The 11,371-nt window shown below is 40.2% G+C and overlaps 1 protein-coding gene across 1 annotated transcript; it reads right to left on the bottom strand.

Annotated features, from left to right (window-relative positions):
- Window positions 1-941: 941 nt before the first annotated feature.
- Window positions 942-2,423, bottom strand: LOC146972734 (nuclear factor 7, brain-like). The gene has a single exon (XM_085803129.1). It carries the CDS (start codon window positions 2,421-2,423, stop codon window positions 1,023-1,025), a length of 1,401 nt encoding a protein of 466 aa, XP_085659255.1. The 3' UTR covers window positions 942-1,022.
- Window positions 2,424-11,371: the final 8,948 nt, after the last annotated feature.

An 11,371-nucleotide genomic window follows, 5' to 3' on the forward strand; every position in this document is an offset into this window, starting at 1 on the left:
TAGGAGGCAGTTAAACCAAAAATAATCATGAAACCGTTAAAAAACCAAACCAAGAAGAAGAACGTTTGTTGATGGTAGCCATGGAGACGGCAGCCATATTGGTTTGTGATGCTTCCTGTTCTTCGGTCAGCTTCAGCTTCTTTATTGGTCTACGTTCAATTCCACAACACAGTGGCACCGACTATGTTTCCATCCACACGTTTTTATTCACATTAAAGGAATAGTTCACCAAAAAATTGAAATTCATGAGTCATTGTTGACTCAACCTCATGCTGATGAATACTCTGTAGTAGTTTTTTATTCCTCAAAGTGCATCTGGAGACCTGGGAGGCCAGTTCCTAGTCCAACCAAAACTTTATATGAGAGTAATAGGACCCGACACAAAAAGGTCCATAAAACTACACAAAAAACATTTAATATTCCTCCATTCCTTTTATATTATAAAATTATATTTTATAGATTATAATAGATTATATACAGCTCTGGAAAAAAATAAGAGACCACTTGTTTTATTCAATAAACTACTGACAACAATTCTTTAAAAATTATTTTTTATTGGCAGAAAATGCATTAAACAAAAACAAAAAATAAATTGATCTGGAGAAAAACTAAAAATAAAGATTGATCAATGATAAACTAATCAGGAAAAGTCTAATAATGAGACTTAGTTAGTTAGTAATCGATTCGTTGTTTAGTCAATAAAATGTTCAATCAGTGTTTCTCAAACCACCAGACGACGTCCTCAAATGTCTTGTTTTGTCCACAAACCAAAGAGAGACTCAGTTAATTGTCATAAAGGAACAAAGAAACCAGAAATATTCACATTTAAGAAGCTGGAATCAGAGAATTATGACTTAAAAAAAAAAAAGAATAACATTTTTTATTTTTGGTTATCAAAATAGTTGACGATTAGTTTAATAATCGATTATTGTTTGATTAATCAGTTAATTGTTGCAGCTCTAGTTAAATTAACCGACTTTTCCCTTTAAACGACATGATGAATATGATCGTCCTCTTTATCTCTAACTGCTCTGCTCCACTGTCACTGACACCTTCACTGGTAACAGCTTCACTGGGGGGTTATCACCAGTGTCAATCCATGGAAACATCTTCTCAGTGAAAGTGTGTGTGAAGGTGTGTATGTGTGTGTTAGTATCAGGATCAGAGAACGACAGTTTTCCTCTGTTGAAGTCCAGATTCACTCTGATCCTCTGGAACGTCTTCTGCACTGGTAGAGCAGTCCATGCTTGAGCTGATGGTGAACGTGCTGAGTATCCAACTCCATTGGACCATAACCTCCATGATCCAGACGGCATGTCGTTTCCCTTCCTCTGCACAGACTCTGTTAACACACCCAGTCCCCAGCTTGTATTGTCTCCAACCTGGACATCCCAGCTGTGAGTCCCTGAGTTAAAACCCTCAGAGCCCAGGACAGAGTAGTAATGATCAAACCTCTCTGGATTGTCAGGAAGCTGCTGTTTGAGTCCTCCTCTCACACTGGTCAGATCTCCAGACAGGATGAGTTCTGGATGAGCAGTGTTTGGGTCCAGAACCACAGGACTGTAGGAGACCATGTCCTTCATCTTGTTCCAGATGTTGAAGGTCAGGTTGCCCAGGTGTTTGGCCTGGTCTATCAGAGCTCCTGAGTCCAGCTGTGGATCCTCCAGCAGGGGGCGCTGCTGGACTCTTTCCACTGCAGCCTTGTAGTTGAGCAGGAATGAGACGTCTTCAGCTCTCAGCTCGTCCTCTGTGGCTCTGACTGTGTGTGAAAGAGCTGCTATCTCTCTGCTCAGAGCCTCCATCTTCTCCTTCATCCTCTGACTCTTCTGCTCCTCTTCCTCCCTCAGTGCAGCCATCCTGGCCTCCTCTTCCTCTTCTAGAAACTGGTGAAGCTTCTTAAACTGCTCCTTAATCTGCCTCTCTGTGTGTCGGGCCTGGACCTTAATGTGTTCTGCTGTTTGATCAAACTCCATTTGAACTTCTTCAAAACCCTTTAACTTCTTCTTTAAGGGCTCCAGAGTTTCCTCAAGTTCCTTCTTGAGGTCTGAAGCAGCTTCATCGATGGGTTTGATTCTGTGGTTGGTGTGTTTGTCTGAATCTCTGCAGACGAGACACACTGGCTGCTGATGGTCCAGACAGAAGAGTCTGAGTTTCTCAGAGTGCAGACTGCAGAGAGCCTCTGCAGATCTCTGCTCTCTCTGCTGTAAGAAGCTCTCACACAGGTTCTTTAACGCCAGGTTAAAAGGTGGTTCTGACCTTGAAGATCTTCTCTTACAAACTGGACACAGTGGATCTTGTTTCTCCTTCCACCAGCTCTTCAGACAGTCTTTACAGAAGCTGTGGCTGCAGGACAGAACAACAGGATCTCTGAAGACCTCGGTACAGACCGGACAGCAGAAATCCTCCTCTAGTCTGTAAGCCATTTAGTCTGTGAGCGAAGCTGAAAACACAGCAGACAGGAAGTAGAGTCAGTCATGGCTCCCCTCCCTCCTCTACTGACTTGACTGAAGTTTACTGTGACTCAGAGTCCAGGTTTTAGTCAAACTCACCTTCAGTGTGTGGAGTGTCAGCAGGTTGAAGCAGCAGTGTTGTAGCTGAAGTTGTTGGTTTGGTCTGAAGATGAATCCGATCGTCTCTTCTTCAGTCTGCGTCTCTGGGACTGACAGAGTCCAATAAAGTTGTTCCTGGGACTTTGTCCTCTGTGTTAATCAGTAACCTGGTTTATCTCAGGTGAAGCCAGGTGAGGGGGCGGGGCTTTGAAAAATGACTGAATGTTGAACAACTCCTCCCAGTCCAGATGAATTGTATTGTAGGAAAAAATTTTGGGGAAAAGTGGTTCAATTTCTCCAAAAATGTTTACACATATCTAATTCTAGAAAAAAGTCGTACAATTTTTTAAAAAGTTTTTTTTCTTTCTTCTTTAAATCTAGAGAAAATATGTCAATTTCTAAAAAAAAAAAAAAGAGAGAGAGAAAAAAAAGGTAAGGTAAAACATTTCTAAAGACAAGTGCTCAGATTTCTCAAATTTCTTTTTAAAAATTCTACAAGAAACTGGTAAAATTTCTAAGAAAAAAAGAAAAGTAAAATAATAATAATAAAAAGTGGCTAAAAATATCTTTTAAAAAAACTTTAACAATTCTAGGAAACGGTGGTAAAATTTCAAGAAAAAGCTGGGGACCCCCTTGAACCCTCTCAAGGACCCCTGGGGGTCCCCAGACCTTACTTTGAGAACCATTGATGTAGAGGAGCAGTTCCATCATAACTGAGTAAAATCCCCAGAAGATTTCAATAAAATGTGACCGGGAAGTTTAGTGCCAGTTTAGGGCCCAAAGAGCAGATAACCTTTTAAAGCTATACTGTGTAACTTCTGTAGATCCCTAGAGACATTCTGCACAATTACAAAAACACTTCATTGTTGTTGTTGCCCATCAAATTGTTGTTGCACATTGCTGTTGTAGTTTATTTAAAACCAAAACTAAAAAAGCAGATAGTGTGTTTACAGCAGTGGTTCTCAAACTTTACATCAAAGACCCCGAAATTGACACAAATTAGACCACGGACCCCCATTGGTCAAAACTTGGAAGCAAACACCAGAAATACACAAATATTTGTTCTGAGACTGAAGAACATTACTTTTTTTAGTCAATGTTTGTTCAAATTAGGGCCAATGGTGAGAATGTTTGGAAATATTGTAGAAGAAATTTGATACAAGTGAAGTGATACAATTTCTCCAAAAATGTGGTAACATTTTTTTTTTTTTAAAGGTAAAAAAGAAGTGGTAAAATTTCTCAAATTTCTTTTTAAAAATTGTAGGAAAGACTGGACTATCTCCCTTCAGGACACTTGGATTGCAGTGGACGAGCAGTGTGGAGGAATATTAAATGGTTTTTGTGTAGTTTTATGGACGTTTTTGTGTCGGGCCCTATTATTCTCATATAAAGTTTTGGTTGGACTACGAAACCTGTTTAATGGTTTTAGAAACAAAGGAATGATTATTTAATCAATAAGAGTCAGCTGCTACACTGAGTGGTAGCTGACGCCGTCAGTTAGGGTGAATTTGCCTAATGTGGGACACTTAAGCTTAAATGGGTGTAGGTCTTCCTATAGCAAAAGAAAGTTAATGTAAATGTGGGCTCACACAAGCTGTGATATTGCATGATCAAAATCACATGACATCTCAAATGTCCAATCATAGATTTGGGAGGGACAGCCTTCAAACCGGAGGCACCCTGTGTGAAGACCACCAAAATGCTAGTTACTTAGGGTTTGGACAAAAATAATGTTATTTTTTTTGTCAAAATGTGTTTATAATATGTTGATGCATTAAAATATATCTTAATATGGTGTAACCATTCTCAATATTTAGAATTTTGATCAACATTTCTACTGTCCCACTTTAGGAAAAATGCTTTCCTAAAGCGGGACAGGTGGTTTTTCCTAATGTGGGACAGTGCTTTTCCAGGTAAAACTAATAGGTTGAACAATAACAATGGTTGTTTACATGGTTTTATTGTTATAATGCATTGTTTTGAATATTTTACAACAAAAGAAAATTCTATTTATTAACTGGAAGTGGTCATAATACTGTTAAAGGGGTAAATGGCTCTGATTTTTTTTCTTTCTTGTTTCTAAATCTTGTCTTTTTTGATAATGTTCATGAAAAATGTTGTGTTTAGAAGTAATCAAAGGATAGCACATTACTGATTAATTAAATGGAATGTATTTCAGATCACAGTGGCAAAAAAGAGTAAGGCAATGAGACAAAATCAGGGAAAGAAAACATGGGAAAAGAAAGGAAAAATAATCAAGCAAGTGAACTCAACCAGTGGAAAAAAGACAGGATGAGGGGAGACATACTGAATATAGGGAGATCACTGAGGATGGTGGTGTCCCACAATTGAAGTTGTTGACCACCACACTTGGTTGAAAAGCATTAATACTATAGAAGATGAAGCAGAACTAGGACAATAAGTGATATTATTGAACACTGGTTTGCAATCTAGCATTTATCATGTAAATTAAGATGACTTTTAAACAGACTTTTTAGTGTCCCACTTTAGGAGCATGACTGTCCCACATTAGGGAACGGAGATTGCCGCAAAAAACTTTGCAATCAGAGTTGAAATATGTATGGTATTTCTTTTAGGAGTGTGGTATCAGACATTTCTCTTTGGATTCCATTAGATCACAACCTAAGGATTTCAGAATGGTACAGGATGTAGATTGAAAGTGTTTGCTTCATATCGCAATATACACCAGAAGTCTAAATTGCAAAAAATGTCCCACATTAGGCAAATTCACCCTACTTTGGACTGTCTTTTCAGACAATGGTATTAATGTACTTTGAACTGTTTGTTTACCTGTGACTGATACCTTTGTGTTTGAGAGACGCTGCACCCTATTCGGCCGAATAGTAGAGACTCTGTCTTTATTTTGATGATCATTGTTGATTATTTACTGGTTATTCCCTTTGGTTAGACAGGGGATTGTAATAAATTCTCAAAACTTCGAGAAGCCTTTGTTGTTTCTTACTCCTCAGCAGAGGGCGACTTTTTTGCCACCACTCAGAGTATTCATCAGCATGAGGGGGAGTCACTGATGACTGAATTTCAGTTTTTGGTGAACTATTCCTTTAAGCAGTATTGGAATTGAATATATAAAGAAGCTGAAGCTGATTGAAAAACACAAAGCATCACAAACCAATATGGCTGCCGTCTCCATAGCTACCATCAACAAACATTTCATTTTTTGGTGAACTATTCCTTTAACCTCATAATGATCTGGTAGGAGGATGTTTAGAGCCGTCAGAAGGAGAGACATTGGGCCAAAATAAAATCTTTATGTGTGTACCAGGCTTTAGCCTAGCTTAGCTTAGCTTAGCTTAGCTTAGCGTCAAGCAGCAGTGTGATTCGCTCACTTGACCAATGAAAGACGAGACGTTTTATCTCATTAACTTTTTATTTCTGTACATATCAAAGTTCAAAAAGTACAAGTTGTGTTTTTACCAAAACATTTCTCTCTCTGTGCTAAACTAAACTAAGCTAAGTTAAGCTAAGCTACGCTAAACTAAGCTAACCGTCTTGGCAAGAAAGAAAAGAGGAATATTTCCCAGCATGGAACAACATGGATCCACGTGTACAGATGCTTTTGTTTGGAGTTGGTAAAGAATAATACCCCAGTGCATTCTGGTACTTAAAACTTCAATAATCAATAATGGAAATATTTATTAGTTGCGTAGATTGTTGAGTAAATCTACTGTGTGTGATTGTTTTCAGTGACTCTGCTAACAAAGTAGTTGAAGAGACAGAACTCAGACTTGAGTTTATTAATAGAATTAGATTCTGTTTTTTTTTTTTTATTCTCAATGACAATCACTTTATTTTTTAACTTCTTGCTTTTTGCTGCTTTAAAATTCATCGCCATAACCCGACGTGGTTTGACCTTAATTCTGCTTCTCAGCCTTTGTGGCCTTTTCCTCTGTAGCTGTGAACCTGCAGATCCATTTAAATATAATATAGTATCACACTCCATACAGGTGTTTTAACCTGGGGCCTTTTATTTCTAGCAGGGTGGAATTTGGTGCCTTAACCTAAAGGCTTTTATTTTGGAAAACAAAAACGCAGGGTATAACGTGTTTTTATGGAAAAAGAAAAACTGTGTAAATAAGGATGAATATTTTGAATATAGATGATTTTCAGTCCCTCTGAATGAACTAAGTGGTTTGGATTAATTTATTATGTTCCATCAGCAGGAAGAGAAAACTGCAGCTTTAATTCCAGCTGTTTTCAACCGTGTTTTTTTAATGTTTATTATTATTTTTTGTCTTTGACTGGTTCAGAGTTTGATGACTTGGATCTAGACGGACCTGGTTTTAATCTGCAGTAAAACAAACCGCTCTGTATCTAACAGCTTTATCATGTTAGTGTGAGACGCCTTCATCTGCTGCAGGCTTCCTTCTTCATGTTGACGTTATTAAAAGGGAACGATACACGGAGACTGTGTCTGCTCTCATTATTTCTTGTTGGACTGTTTCACAACCACACAACCACACAATCAGCAGGATAAATCATTTCTTCTTTCAGAGCAAAAACATAAAAGCTAAAAGACTAAATGACCTGATTAAATAACAAACTCAAATGTTTCTGTACAACAAAAACAAAACCCTCATGAGCTTATTCTAGCTTCAGCCTACACCTGTCTCTCAACTATCCTGTCTATTAAAGGCAAGGCCCCCCCACAATACATATAAAAGACACATACTTAAAGGGATAGTAGCATTTTTTTAAAAAGTGGGGTTGTATGATTTACAAATAGCCCCTAAGTACTTTAATTGCAGTAGAAGACTCTGCACTCCTCCCGTTAGCAACGCCAGCCCATAATAGCCCTGCCCAGAGATTTACAACATAGCTACAGTGTTGTGAATGGACCCAAAGAAACAGCTTATTTTTGTGGCCTAAAAGAGGTTTTACCTGGAAAAAAAAACACAGTTCCATTGTTCGCTATAATATAATTTTTCCCAGCCCTTCAAAGTGCAGGAAAAACACAGTTTTTATTTGGACCTAATTATTTGTCAAAACTAATCTCTTTACACTTAAAATAGGCAAGGCAAGGCAAGGCAAGGCTGGTAGAGCTGGCCAGCTCAATGGGGAGGACTGGATGGCAGACTGGTTCATAGGAAGGGAGGGGAGGCTGGTCTAACAGCAGGGTAAAGGGCGGGAGGGGGGGGATGCAGTCGGCGGCTGGTGCAGAGAGATGGAGCTCCGGTGGATCTGCGGAAACACAGAGAGAGTGCGAGACACCAAGGCCAAACTACAAAGTACAACAGAAAATGACAGTTCAAAAATATACTGAGAAGAAGAGAGGAGAGGAGAGAAGAGGAGAGGGCTCTGTGTAACCAGATGTGTCCCCAGCAGTCTAAGCCTATAGCAGCGTAGCTATAAAATGGTTCAGAGCTACCTGAACCAGCCCTAACTAAAAGCCCTATCATAAAGGAAGGTCTTAAGTCTAGACTTAAATGTAGTTAGAGTGTCTGCCTCTTTGACCCATGGAGAGAGCTGGTTCCACAGTAAAGGAGCCCGGTAACTGAAGGCTCTACCTCCCAGTCTGTTTTTAGAGATACTGGGAGTCACTAACAGACCTGCATTCTGGGAGCGGAGTGCTCTGGTAGGACAGTAAGGAATGATTAGTTCTTTCAGATAGGATGGAGCTTTATCATTAAGAGCCTTATAAGTCAGCAGAAGGATTTTGAAGTCTATTCTAAATCCTACAGGAAGCCAGTGGAGGGAAGCTAAGGTGGGAGAGATGTGCTCTCTCTTCCTAACTCCTGTCAAAACCCTTGCTGTGGCATTCTGGACCAGCTGGAGACTCTTTAGAGAGTTTTTCGGACATCCTGACAGGAGAGAGTTGCAGTAGTCTAGCCTAGAAGTGATAAATGAATGCACCAGTTTCTCAGCATCACTCTGGGAGAGGATATTCCTAATCTTGATGATACTGCGCAGATGGAAGAAGGCGGTCCTAGTCACGTGTTTTATGTGGGAGCTAAAGGAAAGGTCCTGGTCAAAAATGACTCCAAGGTTCCTCGCGGTAGTACTCGGGGTCAGGGTGATGCCATCTAGAGTAGCGATCTGATTGGAGAACGTGTCCCTGAGATGTTTAGGTCCAAACACAATAACCTCAGTTTTATCTGAATTCAGTAGCAAGAAGTTAGAGGACATCCAGGATCTAATGTCTTGCAGACAGTCTTGCAGATTGATGAGGCGGCTTCTGTCATCTGGCTCCATGGACAAGTAGAGTTGCGTATCATCCGCATAACAGTGAAAATTGATTGAGTGCTTCCGAATGATGTCGCCTAATGGGAGCATGTAAAGAATGAAGAGGATTGGCCCTAAGACTGAACCCTGCGGTACACCATACGTAACTCTGCTATACTCTGAGTGGTCGTTATTAAAGCAGATAACAGCGGCACGGCCGTTTCGGCTAATGCTGTGTTCAAGGCAGGCTTTTGAAACCGTAAGTTACAGCTTCAAGTCACAACTACGACTTGGTAGCGTTCCAGGTAACCCGTAGCTCGTGTTTTTACCGTCCTGTTGTCTGTGAAAGTTCCCTATAACGGCCACTCGTAACTTCCGACCCGTGAACTCGTACCAGATCGAACTGGTATGACTTCACAGGAAGGAAAAACACAAAGTACGAGTTTCCTTGAACGCACCATGAGTTAGCAGCCCCCGCCCTTGTCAGGCATCAATTGGTCCTCGTGCTACGTCACCACATTCACGCGCATCCCTTGGCTGCACACACAGCCCTTCATGCCGTTCTCTCCCCTCATTGGATAACACTTGTATCCCACAAGGAAAATTTTCTCCTCGGGTTACAGCAGAGCAGAGTGACGGAGAGACTCGTGTTTAGGCTGAAATACTTCATGTAAGTGATTGCTGACGGAAAATAGGACTATTTAGGACTTATATTAACAAAAACATTCCACTGATATCTGCTTTAACATTAACAAATTGAAACCTGTCAGATAAGTATGACTTAAACCATTTTAGGGTAGGTCCTTTAATCCCAATTTCATGATCCAGTCTCTGTAGCAGAATGCTGTGGTCGAATGCAGCACTGTCGAATGCAGACCAAAAGTACAAATACAGAGACGAGACTTCTGTCTGAAGCTACAAGAAGATCATTAGAGACTTTGACCAGTGCTGTTTCAGTGCTATGGTGTTCTCTGAATCCAGATTGGAAAGCTTCAAAGAGCTCGTTGCTGTGCAGATGTTTGTGTAGCTGCTCCAGGACAACCTTCTCGAGGATCTTAGAGATGTAAGGAAGGTTGGATATAGGCCGATAGTTGGCTAGGACATCTGGGTCAAGAGAAGGGTTTTTAAGTAAAGGGTTAATGACAGCCACCTTAAAGGCCTGAGGCACGTAACCTGTGACTAGGGAAAGATTGATTTGGTTCAGAAAAGAAATGTTAATTAAGGGGAAGACATCCTTAAGTAGTCTTGTTGGGACTGGATCCAGCAGACATGTGGCTGACTTGGAGGAAGTAATTGCAGAAGGTAAGTCTGACAGGTCGATGGGAGAGAAGCTGTCCAAGTGTGTACCAAGTCTGGGAGGTGCTTCTATGGGTACCGTAATCTGTGCTCCATTACTGGCAATCTTCGTTCTAATATTAACAATCTTATAGAGATGAGATGTATGGGGGCTGTTTACCAGTAAGGGCCTTAAAGATGAACATAAACCAGTGCTTCCTGCGTCTGTCAGAAAGGGAGGACCAACCAACTTTTTCATCTAGTAGACAATTATGAGTGTCATATCTATCCCTGGTAATAAATGGGTGATAAATGGAATCCAGAGGTTTGAGGGTTGGAGCTGCTGCATGTCTGTAAATAATATCACTGTAGTCCAAAATGGATAAAAAGACTGATTCAACAATTTTCTTCCTGCTGATTAATGGAAAGTAAGCTCTGTTTCGGTACACGAAGCCAACCTTCTGTCGCAGAGTGGAGGCAAGGACATTAATATGAAATTTAAAAGTTAGTCTTTCATCAAGCCAGAGACCAAGATACTTATATTCATTGACTCGCTCTATGAATGAGCCATCTATGGTTGATAAAAGTGTATTGCAATCCATGTTTCAGGAACGAAAGAATAGCATAAACTTGGTCTTTGTTACATTTAAGACCAATTTCAAGCTAATAAGAGCCTCCTGTAGAAAATTAAAAGAGAGCTGCTGTTTCTCTGTGGCTAACTCACTGGTGTAGTCCAGGGTATACACACCTTATTTTTCAGTCAGCATTGCGTATACCCATTTCTAAATCCCCCCTGATGCGCACCATTCTCTCTGTGAGCCAGATTGCCCATTTTTTCCTCAAGGATGGTGAAGCCATGACCCACCCTCCTCTGCCTCTAATTGGCTGGTACTGGCTGCCTTCACTGATTAGATTGGTTAACTTTAGGCATGAGGACTGATTGGTGAGCCAATCAGATGCAGAGTAGGGCGGGTCATGCTGAGGAAAATATTGCCATCACCTCAGGTGCCAGTGCCACCCCAGTTGATTGACAGGTCACTGCACGTCTCCTTGAAAGAAGCGCTATTATTGGAAATGCGAATGAGAAAGGCAGAATAAACATCTTTCAAGTGAGTGGCAGCTACTTTCATGGAAGACATAATTCTGAGGTAAGTTTTAAGGTGGTTTCCAAATGAATCATTGTTTTAAACTACTGGCAATATGACTACACATTTAGAGGAGAAGAGATTTTGTCGCCAATAGTTAAACTGTGCGAAGAGAATGATTTGTGTGTTTTATTTAAGATGAAATATGAACAAGGATGCATTGTCAACTTCAGATTTTAAGTATTTTATTTAAATAAATGT

Source organism: Trachurus japonicus, chromosome 16, assembly GCF_045865225.1.
Source record: "Trachurus japonicus isolate A0001 chromosome 16, Traja_1.0".
Classification (NCBI taxonomy): Eukaryota; Metazoa; Chordata; class Actinopteri; order Carangiformes; family Carangidae; genus Trachurus; species Trachurus japonicus.

Bases quoted from the DNA above. Each gene is read 5' to 3' on its own strand.
- LOC146972734 (XM_085803129.1), bottom strand. From the start codon at position 2,423: ATGGCTTACAGACTAGAGGAGGATTTCTGCTGTCCGGTCTGTACCGAG.